This window comes from Vipera berus, assembly GCF_964194415.1.
Source record: "Vipera berus genome assembly, chromosome: 3".
Taxonomy (NCBI): domain Eukaryota; kingdom Metazoa; phylum Chordata; class Lepidosauria; order Squamata; family Viperidae; genus Vipera; species Vipera berus.
Window position 1 is genome coordinate 9,841,955 of NC_138204.1, and position 23,900 is coordinate 9,865,854.

A 23,900-nucleotide genomic window follows, 5' to 3' on the forward strand; every position below is an offset into this window, starting at 1 on the left:
AGTGGGTTAGGAAGAAATAATTTGATTTAAGAAGAAAAGCCAGCATCCAAATAAAGGGTATGCCTGAATCACACTACACACAATATAAGATTGAATTGTGTGAATAGTGAACTAATTGTTTCTTCCTTATTCAAAGTTCACCCTTGAGCAAATATGAGCTTCTGTCTTTAGAAGCTAAGCAGGATCAGTCCTGGCTAGTACTTGGAGGGGTGACAACACGGAAACGAAGACTGTAAATTAGACTGGGAAATTGAAAAAAACATCCCAGAGGACAGTGACAAGCTATTTCTATCCCTTTGTTAAGAAAACGACAGGGCTGTATCCGTGTAAACTTGACTGGAGGCATTTTTTTTTTACTTCTAGCTAGATTGCAGGGGGGTGGTCAAGATTTAGTTTGAGTTTGCTTGATTTCCCACCCCCCAAGACATTTTTATGTTATTTTGCCTTTTCTGCTACCACCTTCAGTATAAAACATTTGGGATTACCTTGCAAAATGTTTAATCAAAAGCCACGATTACAAAGCCCTGCAAGGAATGTGTAGGCTGATGTTAAATAACTTCTATTTATAGAGTTAAAAAAAAAGTTTCTATTTATGGCCCAAACCAGGTTGAAAAAGAGATAAAATCTTGGGGTGTTCACATAGCTTTTGCAGAATTAATACACAGGTACTCCTTAACTGGTGACCGCAACTGAGCCCCAAATTTCTGTTGCTCAGTGAGACAGCTGTTAAGTGAGTTTTGCCCCATTTTACGACATTTCTTGCCACAGTTGTTAAGTGAATCAGTGCAGGAAACACTTTTTTTAAGGGAATCTGGGTTTCCCCATTGACTTTGCTTGTCAGAAGGTCACAAAAGGGGGATCACATGACCCCGGGACACTGTGACTGTCATAAATATGAATCGGATGTCACGCATCCCAATTTTGATCACGTGACTGGTCAAAAGGTCACTTTTTTCAGTGCTGTGGTAGCTTCCAATGGTCACTAAGTAAAAAACTGTTGCAATTCAAGGACTGTCTGTAGCCTTTACTGTTTGAGATCTGCCGATTCTTCTTCCAATGTTTCCTACTTTTACGGCACACTTTCCAGAACAATAACCACAAACGTATTTTGAGCCAGAGAGAAAAATCAATGAAATAGCTTCCAAATTTGCTCTGCTCAGGATCTGATTGGACCGCAAATGAACAGGATTTTTTTTATTTTTTTTCAATGTCTTGGCGTCTGTCTTTAAATCTTAAAAAAATATATATGGCATCAGCTGGAAGTAAATTGCAATTTTTCACTTTCTGAGTTAAGCAGAATCCAGGGTCAGATGAAAATGCACCATTTTAATTAAAATTAATCTAACCTGTCCCTGGTTAAATTGACTCTAACCTTTGGGTCATATCACGGATGTTGTTTTAACCAGTCAAAGCTGATGCTAGGTTATAGTTCAGACAGAAAAGAAGCTATTGTTAAAGATGCTGTCTCCGAGATAAAATATCACCTGGATGTGAAATTCAGGATGGAAGGAATCCTATTGGAAATAACATCTTCTGTGTCCATATAGGCAGTCCTCTTCTTATGACCGCAATTTAGCCCAAAACTTCTGTTGCTGAGCGAGACACTTGTTAAGTGAATTTTGTCCCACTTTATGGCCTTTCTCGCCACAGTTGTTAATTAAATCACTGCAAGTGTTAACTTAGTAACCCCGTTACCAAGTGAATCCAGCTTCCTCATTTGACCTTGCTTGTCAGAAGGTTGCAAAAGGGGATCCCTTGACCCCCCCCCCCCCGGACACTGCTGCCGTCATAAATATGAGCCAATTGCCAAGCATTTGAATTTTGATCAGGGTGACAAGGGGGATGCAGCCGTCATAAGTGAAAAATGGTCATAAGTTTTTTTTTTCCAGTGCCATTGTAACTTTGAACGGAGAATATATATATACACACATACATACACACAGTGCTTTTTTTGTATAAGAAAAAGGTGCCGGAACTCACACATGTCATACAACCCGCCTTGCCAAGGCTAAGAATACAATCCCAGTTAGTATCATGTTTCGGTTGATGGACTATTGTGGTGCAATAGCAGATGTTTATTTCTTTTGTAGCATTTTTATCTTGCCTTTTCTCTGGAAGTTCAAGGTAGCATCCATAGAATCTTCCCTCATTTTATCCCTAAGACAATCATGATGTTTGTCCTGGTTCTGCTGGGAGAAATGAGCTGACTGTAGTGGGAAATGGGACAGACCTACCTTGGTCCGATTCTATAAGCAGTCCTCAACTTACGACCACAACTGAGCGCAATAGTTCACTAAGCAAGACAGTTGCTAGGGGAGTGCTGCCCCGTTTTACGACCTTTCTTGCCACAGTTCTTAAGCAAATCGCTGTAGTTGTTAAGGTGAGGTAACTGTGTTAAGTAACACAGTTGTGAACCGAACTGGCTTTCCCCATTGACTTTGCTTGTCAGAAGGTCGCAAAAGGGTGACCCTGGGACACTGCAACCGTCATAAGTACACGCCAGTTGCCAAGCGCCTGAATTTTGATCAACGACCATGGTGATGCTGCAATGGTCATAAGTGTGAAAAACACTCATAAATCACTTTTTTCAGTGCCGTTGTAACTTAGAATGGTCACTAAATGAATGGTTGTAAGTCGAGGACCACTTGTACTACTTTGGACCATTGTGTTGTGCCGACCCTCTGTGTAGATATAGGATGCTGGGATGATGGACCTGCTGCTCCTGGAAGCCTTCTGAAATGTTCCTGAAACACTTTGCCAACATCTGTACCACCAAGAGAGCGGCTGCACCATCAACCAATATGACACTGAATGTAGGTAGCCCAAGAAAGGATACATCAAAATTACATTTTCGGCTCTTCCAAATCATTCTTCCATCGACTTTGCCCTGTTGTAGCATCTCCAGCCTGGTGCAAAAGATTTACATCTGTTATAAGGAAGGAAGCAGGTGGGAATAGTTGCCACTGGAAATTCTGGAGCTTTGAACATCTGGAGATAGAGAAGAGTAGGGCACAGTAGAGTAGAGTAGAGTAGGGTGAAATAGAATAGAATGGAGTGGTGTAGAATGGAGTGGAGTGGATAGGGCAGGGCAGAGTAGAGCAGAGCAGAGTAGGGTAGAGCAAAGCAGAGTAGAGTAGAGCAGAGTAGAGCACAGTAGAGTAGAGTAGAGTAGGGTGGAATGGAATAGAATGGAGTGGTGTACAATGGAGTGGAGTGGATAGGGCAGGGCAGAGCAGAGTAGAGTAGAGTAGAGCAGAGCAGAGTAGAGCAGAGCAGAGCAGAGCAGAGCAGAGCAGAGCAGAGCAGAGTAGAGTAGAGCAGAGTAGAGTAGAGTAGAGTGGAATGGAATGGAGTGGTGTAGAATGGAATAGAATGGAGTGGTGTACAATGGAGTGGAGTGGATAGGGCAGGACAGAGTAGAGCAGAGTAGGGTAGAGCAGAGCAGAGCAGAGCAGAGCAGAGTAGAGTAGAGCAGAGCAGAGTAGAGCAGAGTAGAGCACAGTAGAGTAGAGTAGAATAGAGTAGAGCGGAACGGAACAGAACAGAATGGAACGGAACAGAATTCCAATCTCTTCCTAAATGATGATAGGCCTTGATCAGAATCTCTTTAAGGCAACCTACATCAACTTTGCTTCTTCTTTGAGATGTTCTTTGGCTTAGGAGACTGTCAAAAATACTTGCAGGACAAAAGAAATTGTGCAGAATCACCGAAACTTTCTCTTGATGGAGAAGATTAGAATTATCAGACATCAACATGAGTTACTTCCTTCTTAAGCTGGCCTGTCAGGATACACGTTTGTGTCATCTTGGTCACATAGTTACAGTCAGTTCGTCTCTTTCTTTGGATCCTCACCTATGGCTATCAGAAACAAAGATGCGAGGAACAGGGCAAAAGAGGAAATTGCTGGGACTGAAGCGAAAGAGAGTGGAAAGTTAATTCTGAGAACATATCTTGTCCAAGACTGAAAACTCCAGCTATTTGGGCATCCATTCTCTAGACTCTCAGCAGTGGCCATGATAGATAGGGAATTCATGGGGGGGGACATCAAACCTTTAACAAGGGATCAATCAAAGGGATGGGCCAACAGAGGGACATTGGGTCAAGTACAGAAGCATTAAGAAATAGCAGCTTCTCTGTATCTTTTTTCTTTCTTTCTTTCTTTCTTTCTTTCTTTCTTTCTTTCTTTCTTTCTTTCTTTCTTTCTTTCTTTCTTTCTTTCTTTCTTTCTTTCTTTCTTTCTTTCTTCCTTCCTTCCTTCCTTCCTTCCTTCCTTCCTTCCTTCCTTTCTTTCTTTCTTTCTTTCTTTCTTTCTTTCTTTCTTTCTTTCTTTCTTTCTTTCTTTCTTTCTTTCTTTCTCCTTTATTATTTTTCACATAACTTGAAAGGCTGTGACCAAACATAATACTCCTTCCTTCCTCCTATTTTCCTCACAACAACAACCCTGTGAGGTGAGTAGGTTTGAGAAAGAGGGATTGGCAAAAGTCACCCAGCTGGCTTTCATGCCTAAGGCAGGACTAGAAGTCACAGTCTCCTGGTGGTTGGTCCTAAGTGACCCAGCTGGTTTTTTGCCTAAGGCGGGACTACAACTCACAGTCTCCTGGCTTCTACCCTGGTGTCTTAACCACTAGAACAATCTGGCATTCCTTACACTGGGTCAATAATTGAAATTGACCAGAATGGCCTGGATTTCTGTCCCTTCCTCAGTCTGCAAATTTACGGGGCAAGCCGGGGTCAAATGGAGTATTCAGGGCCAGCACTTAACCCCTTCCAACAGAAATCATCCTTCAGTAAGCTCTAAAAATGGCACAAGGCTTGTGTTTTCCTTGGCACCAAGCTGTTTTGCAAAAAACATGTTGCTGCTGTCGTGGTGGCAGTGATGGATGCATTTTCCAGAGTTCCTGCTTCTCTTCCATCTGCTCTCCTTCTCGGTTGCCACCACCTCCGTGGTGTTGCTGTAGGGCACATCCTTGGTATAACCTTGGATTTATTTGGCAGGACACGCAGAAGTGGTTGCCTTCTGTGTTCCACAAACACAGCCACAAAGTTCCATATGCAACAGCAGCAGCAGTTTTTGGATTAAGAGCAAGGCTCAACCCTGATAGAGTTATGCACCCTTTTCCTTATACCTTGCTGTACCACATCAACACAAAAAACAGGGGATCACAGAAAACAGTCGATTGTAATGACTTACTATGCATGTTGCCCCATATTTCAATTTTCCGGGAGTTTTGAACTTTTGATTCAGAAAATCAGTGCAGGTGATTATGACCACAATTAAGCCCCAGATATCTGTTGTTAAGTGAGACACTTGTTAAGTAAGTTTTTGCTCCATTTATGACCTTTCTTGCCTCAGTTGTAAAGTGAATCACTGCAGTTGTTAAGTTAGTAACACGGTTGTTAAGTGAATCCAGCTTCCCCATTGACTTGGCTTGTCAGAAGGTTGCAAAAGGGGATCACATGACCTTGGGACAAAACGATGGTCATAAGTATGAACCAGTTGCCAAGCAGCTGAATTTTGATCACATGATCATGGGGATGCTGTAAAGGTCGTAACTGAAAAACAATCATAAGTTCATTTTTTACAGTGCCCTAAATGAACTGTAAGTTGAGGACTTACAACCTACTACCTACTACCATCTTTTCCTGCTTCCTTTAACCTTGCTGTACCACAACAACACAAAAAAATGGTGTTACAGAAAATAGTCAATTGTGTTGAGGACGCTGAGCTTGTCGATCAGAAGGTCGGCAGTTTGGCGGTCGAATCCCGGGTGCCGCGTAACAGAGTGAGCGCCTGTTACTTCTGCCAACCTAGCAGTTCAAAAGCACATAAAAATGCAAGTAGAAAAATAGGGACCACTGCGGTGGGAAGGTAACAGCGTTCCGTGCACCTTTGGTGTCTAGTCATGCCAGCCACATGACCACGCAGACGTCCTCAGACAAGCGCTGGCTCTTCGGCTTTGAAATGGAGATGAGCACCGGCCCCTAGAGTTGGAAATGACTAGCACGCATGTGCAGGGGAACCTTTACCTTTACTAGGCAGATGCCTATTGTCCCATGTCTGCATTTTCCAGGTGATTTTAAGTTTTGATTCAGAAAATCAATACGGGTAGTCCTCGATTTACGACCCCAATTGACACCCCCCCAAAAAAAGTTAAATGAGACATTTGCCATTGTAACTTTGAACGATCACTAAATGAATTCTTGTAAGTCGAGGATTATCTGTAGGTTTGGGACTGATTTGAGAAAAGTGCTTTCATAAGGTCAATAAGCCTATGGAATCAAAGGAAAGCTTTTTAAAAAAACAAATTGGAAACCTGGTTGTGAAATTGGCAGCTTGGTCAAATCACTTTGGAATTAACTATTTGAACGAATGACTTGCTTAGGCCCACCAGTACTTTTATCGAAGGATCATTTTCTCAGCTTTCCCCTTGATCAGAATTGAACTACAGGCCTCCTCTAGGCTGTTCTGTCTTAGTTCCTCCCATCAGGGCTGTGAAGAGTTGGGCTGTAGCCCACAGCGAGTAAAGACGCCAGCTTTGGTGACCAATGACAGCTTCCAGTTGCTATAATTGTCAGCCATATTTGGGGGGAGATTCCTTGGAATGAGGACATTAGGGTGTCTCCAGCTTTGGTGACCAATGACAGCTTCCAGTTGCTATAATTGTCAGCCATATTTGGGGGAGATTCCTTGGAATGAGGACATTAGGGTGTCTCCAGCTTTGGTGACCAATGACAGCTTCCAGTTGTTATAATTGTCAGCCATATTTGAGAGAGCTTCCTTGTAATAATGACATTCGGGTGTCTCAATGCTCTCTCAGGTCACCTGGAAGCATGTCATGGTCATCACTGCTTTATATACTTGGCCCAACAGATTATCGACTAACCTGGTCCTTCGGTTGTTCATCCAATCCCTCTGTTGATCCTGGGACTTCCATCCATTTTGATGGAAAGGAAAGCAAAACCTCTCTTCTCAATTGGAAATGAGCTTTCTGGATGAATCAACGTAGCCTTGATGGCCCCACCAAAGACAATAGGTCAGCTGTAACCCCGAATCATTGCCTAGGGCTTATTCTAGTAGAGAACAAGGATGACTAGAATAGAATAGAGCTGGAAGGGACCTCAGAGGTCTTCCAGTCCAGCCCTCTGCTCTAGCAGGAGATCCTATACCATTTTGGCTGTCCAGTCTCTTCTTAAAAACCTCCAGTGGTGAAGCGCCCACAGCTTCTGAAGGCAAGCTGTCCCACTGGTTAATTATTCCCACTGTTAGGAAATTTCTCCTTAATTCCAGGTTGCTTCTCTCCTTGATTAGTTTCCATCCATATGCTTCTTGTCCTGCCCTCTTGGTGCTTTGGAGAATAAGTTGACCCCTTCGTCTTTGTCTTGCCTTTAAGTCAGGATTTGGGTGAGGTAAAGCTGTAAAATGGACGGGAAAGGTAACTTCTCGCACTTCTCCACTACAAACACACACACACACACACACACACACACACACACACACACACATGAACTTACTTCTGTAGAGAGTCTGTCATTTGTCAGGTCTAAGCTGTCGGAGTGATTGATACGCAGAGTTCAGTATACGCCGACTTTCTCCGTCAGCCAAGACATTCCAGCAGGCCTGGTCCAGCCTGCCTGTCGCCAGCAGTCAACAAGCAACATGGTTTGATTGAAATCAGGGAAGTCTCCTCATCTTCCCTGTCCTCCCCTTTTATCATCTTACAATAACATCATCTCGATCATTTATTTTTACAACCAAGCTGGGCTGCGTGTCACCCGGCCCTTGCAAACGGCATGAAAGGGGGAGGGGGGTATTGCTTGGAGGGGGTGTGTGTTAAATTTTAGTAAGACACCCTCCGTGTCCTGCAGAAAAATCAACGGCCATTAGTTTCTGCCATTGCGTAGCAGACAAGATAATTATTGCGGGGGTTTAGAAGCAAAAAGACGAGAAATTAAGAGGCTTGGAAAAGAATAGGTTGATGTGCTGAAATCAAAAAGGAGGGGGGAAAAATAGGCCACTCTACCAGCTTCTGCCAACCTAGCAGTTCGAAAGCACGTAAAAATGCAAGTAGAAAAATAGGGACCACTACGGTGGGAAAGTAACAGCGTTCCGTGTGCCTTTGGCGTCTAGTCATGCCGGCCACATGACCACGGAGATGTCCTCGGACAAGCGCTGGCTCTTCGGCTTTGAAACGGAGATGAGCACCAGCCCCTAGAGTTGGAAACGACTAGCACACATGTGCGGGGAAACCTTTACCTTTACCTTACCTCTTAAAAGTGAAGTTGAAAGTAACAGAATAAGAGTGAACTTTTCTTTATTCGAGGGGCCTTTGCTGCTCTCTGAGCTTGGTGGTTGTCTTGCAGACATTCCATAACCAAACTAGGTAACATCATCAGTGTTTGGGTAATGAAACGTCTGCAAGACAACCAGCCAGCTCAGAGAGCAGCAAAGGCCCCTAATTTCAATAAATACTCTCCTTTATTGGTATGTATTTATTTTTATTAGGCAAATTTAAATGGCTGCTCAACTCACAAACAAGTCCCTCTGCGTGGCTTCCAACCTTAAAAAGCCACAACATAACAATCCTTTATCTTTTGTGCTCTGATCTTAAACTCAGATGCCATTTGTCAAATCACCGGGGAAGAATATACACAATAGGTGAAGCTTGGTTTATTTTGAGAGCTTTGCGGATGTTTAGAAGAAGCTTGTCTTCTCTTGCCACTGGCTATCCGTGAAAATACCGTAGGTATTTATAATTCTATGGAACCTGGATAATTGCTTGTTTAAAATCCAGATTATTCTGAAAATATGCAGCCAGGTAAAAATTATTTCTAGAAATCGATCCAAATTGGGAAAGAATTTTTACCAGTGAAACCATTGGAAAGGTAGCTGATCCCAACGTTGGTGAGTTTCTTTAAGGAAACTTCCCAGAATTTTGTAAGTCAAAGGTTATAGACACTTCACCTTATGAACAATAATTGGAAATACGGTCATAAATTCTGCCAGCTGTTATGTGGCTCATCACGTGATCATGCCCGATTTTATAACCTTTTTGCAGTGATTGTTAAGCAATGGTGGCAGTCATTAAGTGAAGCTATTATTTTATGCCAGCAACCTGAAGTCACCCCCAGGTCAGGTTGTAAATTGTGGCCATGTGATGCTAGGACATTGCAAATGGTCATAAATGAGGGTCAGTTGCTGATGTGTCCATGATGTGACCCCATGACCAGAGGGATGGGCTGACCCTTGTAACTTTAAATGGTTGCTAAGTGACCGATTTCTGGGAACTGTACTGTAGTTGTGATTTCTGGAGGATTAAAAACTGGGACCGATTAGCAAAAAGAGCAGTTGATCTGACAATATGTAGGAAAGAGAAGTGCTAAAAGGTACAATGCAAAGATGTATACCTTAACTCAAGGGCCATTCCAGAGTTTGCACAGGTGAGTGAGAACATAGCAATTATCAGAGGTTAGCTTCAGGATTTTTAATTAACTTCTTTAAACATCTGGAAGGCTTGAAGTGCACCTTTGCACTTTAAATCTCTCCCAAAATGCAAAAGAAGGAGGAGGAGAAGGAGGAGGAGGAGGAGGAGGAGGAGGAGGATGTTTGGACCTTTTTTGTTCCAGGGCCTCAAAAAATCACAAAAGGCGTTTTGGCAGGTCACATACGACCTTTACAGAAAAGGTTCTTTTGATAGCTGAATACCTCAAGTTGGAATGTTTTATCTCTTCTTTTCTGTTTGCCGTTCTTGGGAAGCATATAGAACTGCCAGCCCGCAAGCCAGACGCGTCACTGGGAAACCGCGCCCACAATTGCCGGCAATGGGGAAAAAGCTCCAACACGCATGTCTGATATAGAACATAGAACATAGAATATCAGAGTTAGAAGGGACCTTGAAGGTAGTCCAATCCCCTGATCGAGCAGAGCCCCTGTGCTATTTCAGACAAATGGCTACCCAATCTCTTCTTTAAAAACTCCAGTGTTGGATCACCCACAACTTCTGGTGGCAAGCTGTTCCACTGGTTGATTGTTCTCACTGTCAGGAAATTTCTGCTTCTTCTAGGTTGCTTTTCTCCACGATTAGTTTCCATCCATTGCTTCTTGTCCTGCCTTGGAAAATAGGTTGTCTCCCTCTTCTTTGTGGCAACCCCTCAAATATTGGAAGATTGCTATCATGTCACCCCTGGTCCTTCTTTTCATTAAACTAGACATACCCAATACCAGCAACCGTTCTTCAGATGTTTTAGTCTCCATCCCTCTACTCATCTTTGTTGCTCTTCTCTCTGCACTCTTTCCTATCTAAGATAGTTAGATATTTTACATCTAAAATCTACCTGTGGAATGCCACAGGGGTATGCAGCCCATAGACTGTGGATTAATCGGCCTAAACTTCCCAATTAACAGACAACCCAAGAATTCTATGCCCTCCTTGCCATCCTCTTTGGCTTGCAACACACAGTAAAAAAAAAACAACCCTGCAAACTTCGATCACACCGTTGTGCCCACCATCTTGATATTTTCACCACAGTTAACCAAATGGTTCGAACACATGAAAATATTAGAAATTCAGTTCTGCCCATTGGCCTGAAGATGAATGGCTGTAAATGAGGTCATTGATTCGAAATATCCTTCCTTTCTCTAGAACAGGGGTGTCAAACTTGCTAAGCACATTGGTTTGTGCTTAAATTGTAAGCCGCCCTGAGTCTTCGGAGAAGGGCGGGATATAAATGGGATTTTTTTAAAAAAACTCGCAACGTCACGTGACATGTCACGACGTATCGCGACTTTTTCCCCACTGCTGGCAATGGGGTGGGCGCGGCTTCAGCATGACACATCCGGGCAGGCCGGCAGTTTGACATGCCTGTTCTAGAATGTGAAATTGAAAAACCTGGACTTCAATAAAATCAATTGGAAGCACTGAGTACAGATCGTCCTTGACTTACAACACAACTAGGACCAGGAAGCTTGGTTGCTAAGTGAGATGCTTGATAAGTGAATTTTGCCCCATTTTACAACCTCTCTTACCACCTTTGTTAAGTGAATCTCTGCAATTACGAAGTAAATCTGGCTTTCCCTATGGACTTCGCTTTATCAGAAGTCGCAAAAGGAGATCACATGACCCCGGGATACTGCAACTTCATAAATATGAGTCAGTGAGCACAAGCGGTTGAATTTTGACCACATGACTATGGGGAGGCTGCAACAGTGAAAAATGGTCACTTTTTTAGGTGCTGTTGCAACTTTGAATAGTCACTAAATGAACTGTTGTACCGGTGTAGGCAATTTTTCATTTTCAAACACAATGGGGACCAAACATTTTTGTGACCAAGGAAGGCAGTCATTAAATGAGTCATGGGTGATTTGACCACCACTTTTTTTGCCATGATTATTAAGTGAATCACTGCGGTCATTAAGTGAATCACATGGTTGTTCAGCAGATCCGACTTTCCCTCCGCTGACTTTGCTGGTTAGAAGCTGGCTAAGAAGGTCATAAATGGGGATCACATGACCTCAGGATGCTGCAACTGTCATAAATACATTCCGGTTGCCAAGCGCCCAGATTCTGATCACATGACTGTGGAGGGCAGGAGTAGGCCACCTTGGCTCTTTTATGACTCTTGGACTTCAACTCCCAGAATTCCTGAGCCAGCATGGCTCAGCATGGAAACCTCTCCCTTTCCCCTCAGCGTGGCTGGCTTAGGAATTCTGGGAGTTGAAGTCCACGAGTCATAAAAGAGCTAAGATTGCCTACCCCTGGTGGGGGGGATGCTACAACGGCCGTAAGTATGAGGACCAATTGTAAGTCACTTTTTTTCAGTGCCGTTGCAACTTTGAACGGTCACTAAACGAATGGCTGTATGTCGAGGACCACCTTTATCTGGGTCTAGTTTTGGGATAAGATTTCATGAAATGCAAGCCTATATAAACACTTGCTTCAGTAATGTGAATAATCTCATGTTACTGGCTGCTGAAGCACTTGGAGTAATATTCTCAGGTTTGTCTCGCTTTGGGTGAACGTGACCCAGATTTCCGACTATTAGGTGGCAAGTAATTTGATACTCGGTGGTGATTTTCTCGGATTGCGCTGTTCAGATCAGGATGTTCCAGGATCTCTCTGAAACTGAACACTCTGTTGTGTTCTTCCATCCACATTTTTACATAGGAAAAATTCTACCCTTTGCTTTGGGTCTGGTGTAGATAATTGGTTTTATACGTAGCTGGTCTTTCAAGAGGGCAATTTATCATGAGCAAGAGCAGGGGTCCTCAACCTTGGCAACTTTAAGACTTGTGGACTTCAACTCCCAGAATTCCTTAGACAGCAACCTTGGCAACTTTAAGACTTGTGGACTTCAACTCCCAGAATTCCTTAGCCAGCAACCTTGGCAACTTTAAGACTTGTGGACTTCAACTCCCAGAATTCCTTAGCCAGCACCCTTGGCAACTTTAAGACTTGTGGACTTCAACTCCCAGAATTCCTTAGCCAGCACCCTTGGCAACTTTAAGACTTGTGGACTTCAACTCCTAGAATTCCTTAGCCAGCAACCTTGGCAACTTTAAGACTTGTGGATTTCAACTCCTAGAATTCCACAAGTCTTAAAGTTGCCAAGGTTGAAGACCCCTGAACTAGTGCATTTTCTTTTGAACGTATTTTCCAATTTAGGAGGTTAAGACAGCCCATGGGAAAACTGCTGCTCAAATTCACGATGTATTAGGAATATCGTAGGCACATGTTGCGTTATACACCTCGACTGACGACCACAATTCAGCTTTCCGTTACTAAGTGAGACAGTTGTTAAATGAGTTTTGCCCTATTTTAGGACTTTTCCTGCCACAATTGTTAAGTCAACCACTGCAGCTATTCAGTTAGGAACATGGTCGTTAAGTGAATCTGGCTCCCCCATTGACTTTGCTTGTAAGAAGGTCATAAAAGGTGATCATATGACCCCAGGGCACTGCAAACATCACAAATATGAGTCAGTTGCCAAGCATCTGAACTTTGATCATGTGACCATGGGGATGCTGCAACGGTCATAAGTATGAAAAATGGTCATAAGTCACTTTTTCAGTGCCTTTGGAACATGATCATTAAATGAATGGTTCTAAAGTGAGGACTAGCTGTGTCTTTGTCAGATAAATGGCCAAATAGGTTTTGGAGTCATCCTGTGACTGAGGCAGGCAGGAATATTACTTTGTCTAAAAATAAACATATAAACAAAAAAACCTGCTTGGAATTCAATGTGATGCTGGAGAACTGACTTTCAATATTTGCTTTCAAGGGGAGAAAAAAATTGGATGGTGCATGATGTTCTTGTTCTTATTTAATTAGAGATGGCTCGTAGACATAGACCAATATTTCTCATAGGTGGCTGGAGAATTCTGGGAGTTGAAGTCCACACATCTTCAAGTGGCTGCCATTAATCTAGATCAGGGGTAGGCAACCCTTGGCTCTTTTATGACTCGTGGACTTCAACTCCCAGAATTCCTGAGCCAGCCATGCTGAGGGAAAAGAGAGAGGTTTCCAAGCTGAGCCATGCTGGCTCAGGAATTCTGGGAGTTGAAGTCCACGAGTCATAAAAGAGCCAAGATTGCCTACTACCCCTGATCTAGATGAACATCCTTTTTTTAAAAAAAATATCTTTCTGGTGTCCAAATATTTAAAAGCCCACCTGTAACCGATTCTGTACAAATTACAAGCAGGGACTTTTGGAACAAAGGAATTCAGACTGTCCTTTTGTCATCTACCTCTGTGCCCTTCTTCTGCACCCATGTGAGTGTGTACAGTGTACCTGTAACGTCGAGTTTAAGGCGTGCAAGAACTGAAGTTGCAAAGGAGACTTCGTAATCATTAACTTTGCCTTTGTTTCTCCATGTTCGAAAGCGAGAACCTAACTGCTGCGTGCAACGGGAGAAAACATTTCAATTTCTAGTCCCTGCTATTTGTCTCTTTCCTTGCCAGTGACCGAAATACTTCCTTCTTCAGATGAACAAGATAGAGAGTTCTTCTTTTCTTTTTCTTTTTGTTTTCTGCCAGGTTTGTCTTTGCTAAAATGTTCCAGTTTAGAAGCATTTTTAAAGCAAGGTCCAACAGCTAATCAAACAGTACTTCTCCATAATGATCCCCCCTCTTCTACTGTTATATCTCCTTCTTGGTAGAACTTGGTTGGAAGGGACCTTAGAGATCTTCTAGTCCAGACATGTCAAACACAAGGCCCGGGGGCCGGATCCGGCCCGTGAAGTGGTTTCATGTGGCCCGCGAAGCCATCCTGGAAACAGTGAGGGAACGGCCCCCACTGCCTTGGCCCTGGCCCAGAGACCCTCCTCCTGCCAGAGACCCTCAGATCTGTCCCACTCCTGCCCAGGCCCCCATAGGCACCCTTGATGCGAACGATGTAGAGCTGGCCATGCCCACCCAATAGGCCATACGCACTCTGGCCATGCCCACCCTGGCCACACCCACCTGGCCCCCTGAGGGCAACCGCAATGCTGATGCGGCCCTCAATGAAATTGAGTTTGACACCCCTGTTCTAGTCCAACCCCTCTGCTCAAGCAGGAGACCTATACTATTCCAGACAAGTGGCTGTCCAATCTCTTCTTAAAAACTTCCAGTGATGGAGCACCCACAATTTCTGGAGGCAAGTCATTAATCCACTGATTAATTGTTCTCACTGTCAGGACATTTCTCTTAGTTCTAGGTTGCTTCTCTCTTTGATAAGCTTCCATCCATTGATTCTTCTCCTGCCCTGAGGTGCTTTGGAGAATATGTGGATTCCCCTTCTTCTCTTTGACAGCCCCTCAAGTACTGGAAGACAGCTATCATATCACCCCAATTCTTCTTTGTTAGACTAGATATACCTAGTTCCCTCAATTGTTCATCATATGGTTTATCCTCTAGCACCCTTATCTTTGTTGCAATCACACTCATGGACTTATCACCAAACAACTAAAACTTATAGTGGTACCCTGGTACTCAACTGCTTTGAAACTCGTCAAATTTGGTATTCAAATAAATTTTGACATAAACATTTTGTCCCGGTACTCATTGTTTGTTTGGTACTCAATGCACAAGGTAGAACTTGTCAGTATCGGCTGCCTCACTGTATTACTCCTTATGGGGAAAAATTGTTTGGTACTCATGGTGTACTCATTGAACCTCCCTGAACAAATTAAGGAGGAGTACCAAGGTACCACTGTACTTCAAGCAGGTTACATTACCCAGACACAGACCCTGGATGAGCAAAAGATGGAATCCTGTGTTTGCTTTTTCCATCCAACATCTTTTATTAACCCACTTCAAGGCTACAAAACATTCCACATTCCACACATTTGAATGTTGAGAACACTTCTTCAGGCAAATGGGATTTTTAAAAAGACAGAGATCAGAAAGAGAGCTAAACATGATTGGTGGTTCACATCTGCACTACTTTAGGATTTGTTGTTGTTAGCTGCGAAGTCGTGTCCGACCCATCGCGACCCTATGGACAACGTTCCTCCAGGCCTTTCTGTCCTCTACCATCTTCTGGAGTCCATTTAAACTCACGCCTACTGCTTCAGTGACTCCATCCAGCCACCTCATTCTCTGTCGTCCCCTTCTTCTCTTGCCCTCAACCTTTCCCAGCATTAGGCTCTTCTCCAGTGAGTTCTTCCTTCTCATTAGGTGGCCAAAGGATTTGAGTTTTAGCTTCAGGATCTGGCCTTCTAAAGAGCAGTCAGGATTGATCTCCTCTAGGACTGTCCGGTTTGATCGCCTTGCAGTCCAAGGGACTTGTAGGAGTCTTCTCCAGCACCATAGTTCAAAGGCCTCAATTCTTTGGCACTCAGCCTTTTTTATGGTCCAGCTTTCACTGCCATACATTGCAACCCTTTAAGATAGCGGTTCTCAAAATGTGATTTGGGGGGGGAACCCTGGGTTCTTTTCAGGGGTTCCATGAAATCAAATACATATTTGAATATTTCTCAGTTCTAATTTCTAATTGAGTAAATATGAATAGAAGAGAATGTGTATATCTCTGGGTTGAACTGTGGAGTCCTTGGTGCTCTCTAAGCTTGGTTATTTGCTTGCAGAAATTTCATGACACAACTAAGTAACATCATCACCAAATATCAATAGATATAATCCATGCAAACTAATGCTCTTTGGACCCCTTAATCATTTTATAGAATGGGGGAGGGTTCCCGAGACCAAAATATTTTGAGAACTGCCAGTCTAGGTGATTTTAGGCTAGCTTTAGCAGGACTTTAGATTTAGACTGAAGCAGCAGACACTCAATCCTGTTGGATGCATTGGTGACATTAAATTGCATTGATGCAAACTCTTGGGAAGAGGAAAGGAACAATGCTTTGCCTGTTGTTGTGGGTTTTTGTGAAGGAAGAATCTCGCATGCAGCCAAATTTAATTTTTTTTTATTTGAGCGGCTCATTTGCATGTCCACACCCACATTCCAAAGCTTAGAACTATTGCGAAAGTGGCTTGACCACCTCCCATATTTATTCTTTTATAATTCCTTTGGAGTTTTGCCAGCTTCCCTAAAGAAACGTCCTAGAAATGCAAAACCTTGCCCAGTGTTATAAAACTGTTGAACTGGCCTGCAGAAGGCATGGTGTGGAGTGGATTTCATATAGGTTGTTTTTCCTCAAGACCAAGATGGTGGCCTTTCTTTTTTAGAATTCATCCACGCATTTTCTTCCGTGATGCTGCGCTGGCTCTGTGTATACGCTGAGCAAGGGAGAAAGGAGTAGATTTCAAGCTGTTGGTTTGAACTGATTTTTAATAACAACAAAAGAATATACAGGTCTTCCTTGACTTACAATTAGACACCTGGCGATGTTTGAAGTTATAAGAGAACACTGAAAAGCTACTTACTATTTAATGTTCTGATGGCTGTGCCCCTAGTCCCATTGGCCTCATTTTTGACACTTGTCAACCAGTCTGACTTTCAAACCTTGTCAGAATGTCACAGTAGGTCAGGGGTAGGCAACCTGGGCTCTTTTATGACTTGTGGACTTCAACTCCTAGAATTCCTGAGCCAGCATGGCTCAGCTTGGAAACCTCTCCCTTCCCCCACAGCATGGCCAGCTCAGGAATTCTGGGAGTTGAGGTCCACGAGTCATAAAAGAGCCGAGGTTTTCCTACCCCTACAATAGGCGATCACATAACCCCAGGACCCTGTAGCCGGCATAAAGACATGTCAGTTGCCAAGCGTATGAATTTTGATCATGTGGCCATGGGGACGCTGCAATGGCCATAAGAGTGAAAAATGGCCATAAGTCAATTTTTTTTCAGCTGTTAACTTTGAACGATCAGTAAATGAATAGTTGTAAGTCAAAGACTACCTCTGTATTATGAGCAGTGTAGGTTCCTGCCCTTTTTTACCCTATAGAAATATTTTTTTAAAAAAACTGGTGTCTTCCAAATAAGTTATGGAAGTACAGCTTTGATGTAAACAGTGGTTGATGGCAGTTGTAGCACAACAGATTTTATGGTGTTGGAAGAGGGAAAGTCTGGCTTAGTGGAGCTCAGCTAGGCTGGTATACATTAATCACCTCACTGGCTCTATTCGCACACTTAAAACCTGGATATCAAATTAAAGTAGTCTACTGTCTGGATTTATAGAACACATTGAATCAACAAGTTTCAGAGTCCAGAGTAGCCTTTGGTTGAGACTTCGGGAAAAGTACGAAGAAGAGCAACTGATGATTAAACGCCTGGAGACTAAACTATATGAAGAATGGTTGCAGGATTTGGCTTTGGCTAGTCTAAATTAAGGGACGTGGTGGCTCAGTGGGTTAGGACGCTGAGCTTGTCGATCAGATGGTCGGCGGTTTCGCAGGTCGAATCCCGAGTGCCGCGTAAGAGAGTGAGTGCCTGTTACTCATCCCAGCTTCTGCCAACCTAGCAGTTCGAAAGCACGTAAAAATGCAAGTAGAAAAATAGGGACCACTGCGGTGGGAAGGTAACAGCGTTCCGTGTGCCTTTGGCGTCTAGTCATGCCGGCCACATGACCACAGAGACGTCCTCGGACAAGCGCTGGCTGTTCGGCTTTGAAACGGAGATGAGCACCGGCCCTAGAGTTGGAAATGACTAGCACGCGTGTGCGGGGGAACCTTTACCTTTAGCTTTTAGTCTAAAGAAAAGAAGGACTAAAGGGGGGACATGATAGCAGTATTCCAGTATTTGAGAGGTTGCCACGAAGAGGAAGGGGGTCAACTTATTTTCCAAAGCATCAGAAGGCAAGACAAGAAACTATGGATGGAAACTAATCAAGGAGAGAAGCAACCTGGAATGAAGGAGAAACTTCCTACCAGTGAGGACAATTAACCAGTGGAACAGCTTGCCTTCAGAAGTCATGGGTGCTCCATCCCTGGAGGTTTTTAAGAATCTCCTGGACAATCACCTGTCTGAGATGGTATAGGTTCTCCTGCTCCAGCAGGGGGCTCGACTAGATGGTCCCTACCAGTTGTATTCTGATTCTGGTTCTGATTCTGTTCTGTTTCTGAGATGGGCGGCTATATAAATTCAATCAATCCATCAATCAATCAATCAATCAATCAATAAATAAATAAATAAATAAATAAATAAATAAATAAATGGAATGTGGGCTAAGCAAATGCATAAGTCCCAGGGACTGTACATGAACTTAGAAATTAGAATAGAATAGAGCTGGAAGGGACCTTGGAGGTCTTCTAGTCCAGCCCCCTGCTCAAGCAGGAGAACCTATACCATCTCAGACAGGTGATTGTCCAGTCTATTCTTACAAATCTCCAGTGATGGAGCACCCACAATTTCTGGGGGTTAAGCATGCACTGCATTGGCATACAACGGACACTGTAGGAAAGTCTTGTTCATCTATCATAGTAAAAAAAAAGAGGAATCTGGTAGCATCTTTTTTGATTAGCAAATTTTATTAAAAGGCAGATGCTTTTGTGAGCTGAAACTTGCTTCATCAGGTTCACAAAATCTTCAAGTTGCCAAAGTTGTGGAACACTGGGCTACACTGATGTAGGATTTAAATTCGGATCTAGGAAGGGAAAGCCGATGGGTTATGTAGATGCAGGCTACAAATGAGACAGATTTGTCAGTACCGGATCAGTTAACAATTGTGTGTTAAAAATATTTTTGAAGGCTTCTTAGAGAACTTGAAACCTTTTGGTATATGTGACTTTAGTCATCTCTTGTTTAACGACATTGGTAAAGTCTCTGTTTTTCTAGAGCAGTGATGGTGAACCTTTTAGAGACTAATGCCCCAAACCTGCCCTCCGCCCCCTGCCTTGCCTGCTCACAAGGCCACCCACCACCTCCATAGCCCACCACAGCATATTGCCCAGGCGGCCCAGTAGCACCATGGCAGCCACACCTTCTGCCCATGCCCCGCAGCAGCATCTGCGCACGACAGGACGTGAGGGCAGAGTCTTGTCCCCGGTGCCTGGCTACTATGTCCTTGGCTGCGCTGCTCCGCGCAGGCCACGCTCGGGTGTGACTCTGGGGGGGCTACTGGTGAGGAGGGGGCCACGGGGGAGGCGGGGCTGGGTGACGGCGCACATGCCCACAGAGAGGGCTCTGCGTGCTGCCTTTGGCACGCGTGCCATAGGTTCGCCACCACTGTCCTAGAGGGACAGTTTGAGGTCTACCATGTCCTCTGAGGCAGAAATGCTGAAATCCTCCTTTTGAGTCCATCAGATAGACACATATATTGTGATCCACTGATGGATAGGATCAGTAAAGCATTAGTACAAGTGTTAGATTATGGGTTGTGTGTCTTGATGTGTAATGGGTTGAAGGAATAATCTTGAAGAACAGAAAGAAGAGTTGTAACCAAGGCAGGGGTCTGATAACAGAAATCCAGAATAGAATTGTAACCTGAGGAAGCATCTTGGACAAACCCCTCCCTTTTTCTCAGAAAGATAAAGACACAAAAAGAAAACACATTCAGATACATTCAGTTATTGTAGCCTTATAATAAAAAAATAGTTCAGGTAGTCCTCAATTTATGAGCACAATTGAGCCCAAAATTTCTATTGTTTAGTGAGACATTTGTTAAGTAAATTTTGACCTATTTTATGGCCTTTCTTGTCACAGTGAATCACTGTAGTTCTTAAGTTACTGGCTTCCCCATCGACTTTGCTTGTTAGAAGGGATCACAAAAAGGGATCACATGATCACTGCAGCCCTCGTAAATAAATATGAGTCAGTTGCCAAGAGTCTGAATGTTGATCATGTGACCATGGGGATGCTGCAATGGTCGTAAGTGTGAAAAACAGTCAGAGGTCGTTGATTTTCAGTGTCCTTGTCATTTTGAACGGTCAGTAAATGATCTGTTGTAAGTTGAGGACTGCATGTATTAGCAATTTCGATCTTCCTTCAAGGGTTGACGTGATGCTACCCGAGGTTCAGTTCTCACAATTCTCTTTCCCCCCCTCATTTCAGAGTTCTTGGAGGAATTCCCCGATGGCCGAGAGTGTGTTAACTGTGGGGCCATGTCCACCCCGTTATGGAGGAAAGATGGCACAGGGCATTATCTGTGCAATGCCTGTGGCCTCTATCACAAAATGAATGGGATCAACAGGCCTCTTATCAAGCCACAGAAAAGACTGGTAAGTCTGACTCAGGCTGAGTTGTTGCTTTTCTAGGAATGTTTCAAGGATCCTCCACACTCGCTGATAGTATCTCTAACATGTGTTTAGCTGTCCTGACACCCTCAGTCTGAGAGGGGAAATGGGATTTCCATGCTTGGAGGTTTTTGAAATAATAAGGGAAAAGCTGATCTTGGCCAGTCATATATAAAGCATCTAGCAATTTCCCTTGCCTATAGAGCAGAGGCCCCCAAACTATGGGCCTCGGCCAGTGGTGGGATTCAAATAACTGAACAACCAGTTCTCATATTTGATGCAGGCCTGGGCCTCCGATGCCTAGAACAGATTTCCAAAAATGGCACCCTGCACGTCCGGTGGGCTTTTCTAGGCCTGGGAGGACTCCTCCAGGCCTCCGAGGCCTAGACTGGACTTCTGGAAGCCAGCTGGTTCTCCGAATTCAGGTCAATTTAGCTATCGGTTCATGCAAACCGGCTGAATCCCATCACTGGTCACGGCCCACTACCAGGCTATGGCCTCTTGGCCATTGGGCCGCATGAGTAGCTGGGCAGTGTGCACATGCTCACCCTCCCTCGTGCCACCGTTGTCGCAAGCGTTGTGCGGGCAGTGGTGTTGACACAAACCTTGTGAATACAGGTAGTCCTTGAATTATGACCACCAGGGAGCCCAAAATTTCCATTGCTAAGCAAGACAGTTGTTAAGTGAGTTTTGCCCTATTGCCACAGTTGCTAAATGAATCATTGCGGTTGTTAAGTGAATCTGACTTCTCCATTGACTTTGCTTATCAGAAGGTCACAAAAGGTGATCACATGACCCTCCAGGACACCGCAACTGTCATAAATACAGGCCAATTGCCAAGCCTCTGAATTTTGGTCATGTGACCCTGGGGATACTGCAATGATCAGAAGTGTGAAAAGTGGTCATAAGTCACTTTTCAGAGCTGTTGTAAGTCTGAACAGTCACTAAGTGAATGGTTGTAATTCGAGGACTACCTGTGTACAGATCTCCCATTCATGTATATGTATATATATGAATATATATGTACAGGGGTAAATAAATATAGATATGGAGAGAGAGATATACAGATACAGATACAGATTGTATATAGCATGTGTATATGTGTGTTATGTATGTGTATGAGTTGATATATACTTTATTTTGAGAGCAGGCAACAGAATTTGTAACATTTGCCAGTGTGCTCACAGTAAACAATGACAATAAAGGTTATAGGAGGGAGAATTCCAGAATATTTTTACACCGTTTGTACCTCAAATAATTGTTTGTGCTCTGCAAACCGATACAAAGTGGGCCATCAAACCAAAACCAACAAGCCAGCTTCTCGGCCTCCGCTGCTCAGGCTTCACATGTGCTCAAACCACACTGATTCAGCCTGGAAAAACCATGGGCCAAGATAAGCTGTAAATGGTCCATGTTTTGCCATTCGAAGCTTCTCGCTTCATTCTAGCAGAGTGTGTGTGTGTGTGTGTGTTGTTGTGTGTGTGTGTCTGCACGTCCTCCAGGGTTACTCACCAAACATTCAAGAACATAGCATTTTTTTCCCCACCTTCAGTTGTTTGGAGAATAGATCATGCCACGTGGGCTGCAAAAATATCCCCTCGTCCTTGAGACCCCCCCTACTGAAATTTAAAACACTGAACTTTCCAGAGTCTTGATAATGTCTCTTTGGCCTTTGAAGTGTGTATAACTGAAAGCAACCAGAGGGGAAAGTATGTTTTGTAGTAGACGTAGGGAGGAGGGGTTGTACAGTCCCATGGATGAAACCTCACATGTGCCTCCTGTAGTTGGCCTTTAGTAGATAAACGCTGAGCAGATAAAACTATTAAAAGGGGAGATGTCTCAGTGGTCTCTTTCTTCCCTGTCCCTCCTTCCACTGCAGTCTTCAGAGAGCCAAACGAGCAGTGTTTTTATTTGAATCAAGAAAAACCTTACAACATGAGAGCTGTGTTTCTGTTCTTGTTTGGGATGAGGATGTCATTGTTTTGATCCGCTTCTTGGATCTCTGTTCTCTGCGTTTATTTTCCTTTTTTCTTCTCTTGCAATAAACTACAAGGGAGGCGGGGGTGGGGGGTGGGAAACCCTCTGGAGCAAGGCATCACCGGTAAAGTCCTCTTGCTTTAGAGAGCGGGTGAAACTTCTGGGCGTGTTTTGAATAAACACACTTGGAAACTCACCATGCAGAGGGCTTATCAACTGCATTTGGGCTGTTTTAGACAGTTGGTGATTAGCTTTCTGCTTAAGGACTCAGCCTGGTTTTGTATAAACAGACGGCAATGAAATCAGCAACTTCGGGCAAGGTCAACCCTTTACAGAGACCTAAGAAGGAGGAGAAATTCACTCTCTGTTCTGGAAAAAACATTGGAGTGATTTGAGGGTTCCCCCCCCCCCCGCTTTCCATTAGCCAAACAGATTTTTTTTTCCCCATTTCATTGGTGTTGCCAAATGTCAAAACAAAGGAATGTGTTGCTCAAGTCTGCTTAGAAGAGCAGGCTTCTTCCTTAAAGGGCGGTGTGCTGTAACACACCGATAATCCTCGACTTAACGGCCACAATTGAGCCCCCAAATCCTACTGCTAAACGAGGCAGCTCTTGAGTGAATTCTGCCCCATTTTACAACTGCCCAGCTACTCATGCGGCCCAATGGCCAAGAGGCCATAGCCTGGTAGTGAGCCGTGACCAGTGATGGGATTCAGCCGGTTTGCATGAACTGATAGCTAAATTTACCTGAATTCGGAGAACCAGCTGGCTTCCAGAAGTCCAGTCTAGGCCTCGGAGGCCTGGAGGAGTCCTCCCAGGCCTAGAACAGCCCACCGGAAGTGCAGGGTGCCATTTTTGGAAATCTGTTCTAGGCATTGGAGGCCCAGGCCTGCATCAAATATGAGAACTGGTTGTTAAAGTTAGTCACACGGTAGTTAAGTGAATCTGGCTTCCCCGCTGACTTTGCTTGTTGGAAGGTCGCAGAAGGGGAATCACATGACCCCGGGGAGACTGTAACCGTCATAAAAAACGTGAGTCAGTTGCCAAGCGTCCAGATTTTGATCACGTGACCATGGGGATGCCGCAGTAGTCGTAAGGGTGAAAAACGGTACTAAGTCCCTTTTTCCCCCCGGTGCCGGTGTAACTTCGAACGGTCACTAAAATGAACTGTTGTAAGTCAAGGACTATCTGTATCAGCTAAGGGCGACCTCTCGGTGCATTGGATGAGGTGCATGAAGTCCGGCTAGAAGAAGCCAACCACAACTCTTTTGCAAGGCCAGGAAAGAGCCTCAAGGCAGCTTCCACCATGGCTGCCTTTTCT

The 23,900-nt window shown here is 44.0% G+C and overlaps 1 protein-coding gene across 1 annotated transcript in view; it reads left to right on the top strand.

Annotated features, from left to right (window-relative positions):
- Positions 1–23,900, top strand: part of GATA5 (GATA binding protein 5) — a gene marked incomplete at its 3' end in the record, with an annotated part of 39,944 nt that overhangs the window by 6,965 nt on the left and 9,079 nt on the right. Inside the window, exon 2 of the mRNA XM_081322850.1 lies at positions 20,422–20,588. Coding sequence (XP_081178976.1) covers positions 20,422–20,588 — 167 coding nt within the window. The remainder of the gene's footprint in view (positions 1–20,421; positions 20,589–23,900) is intronic.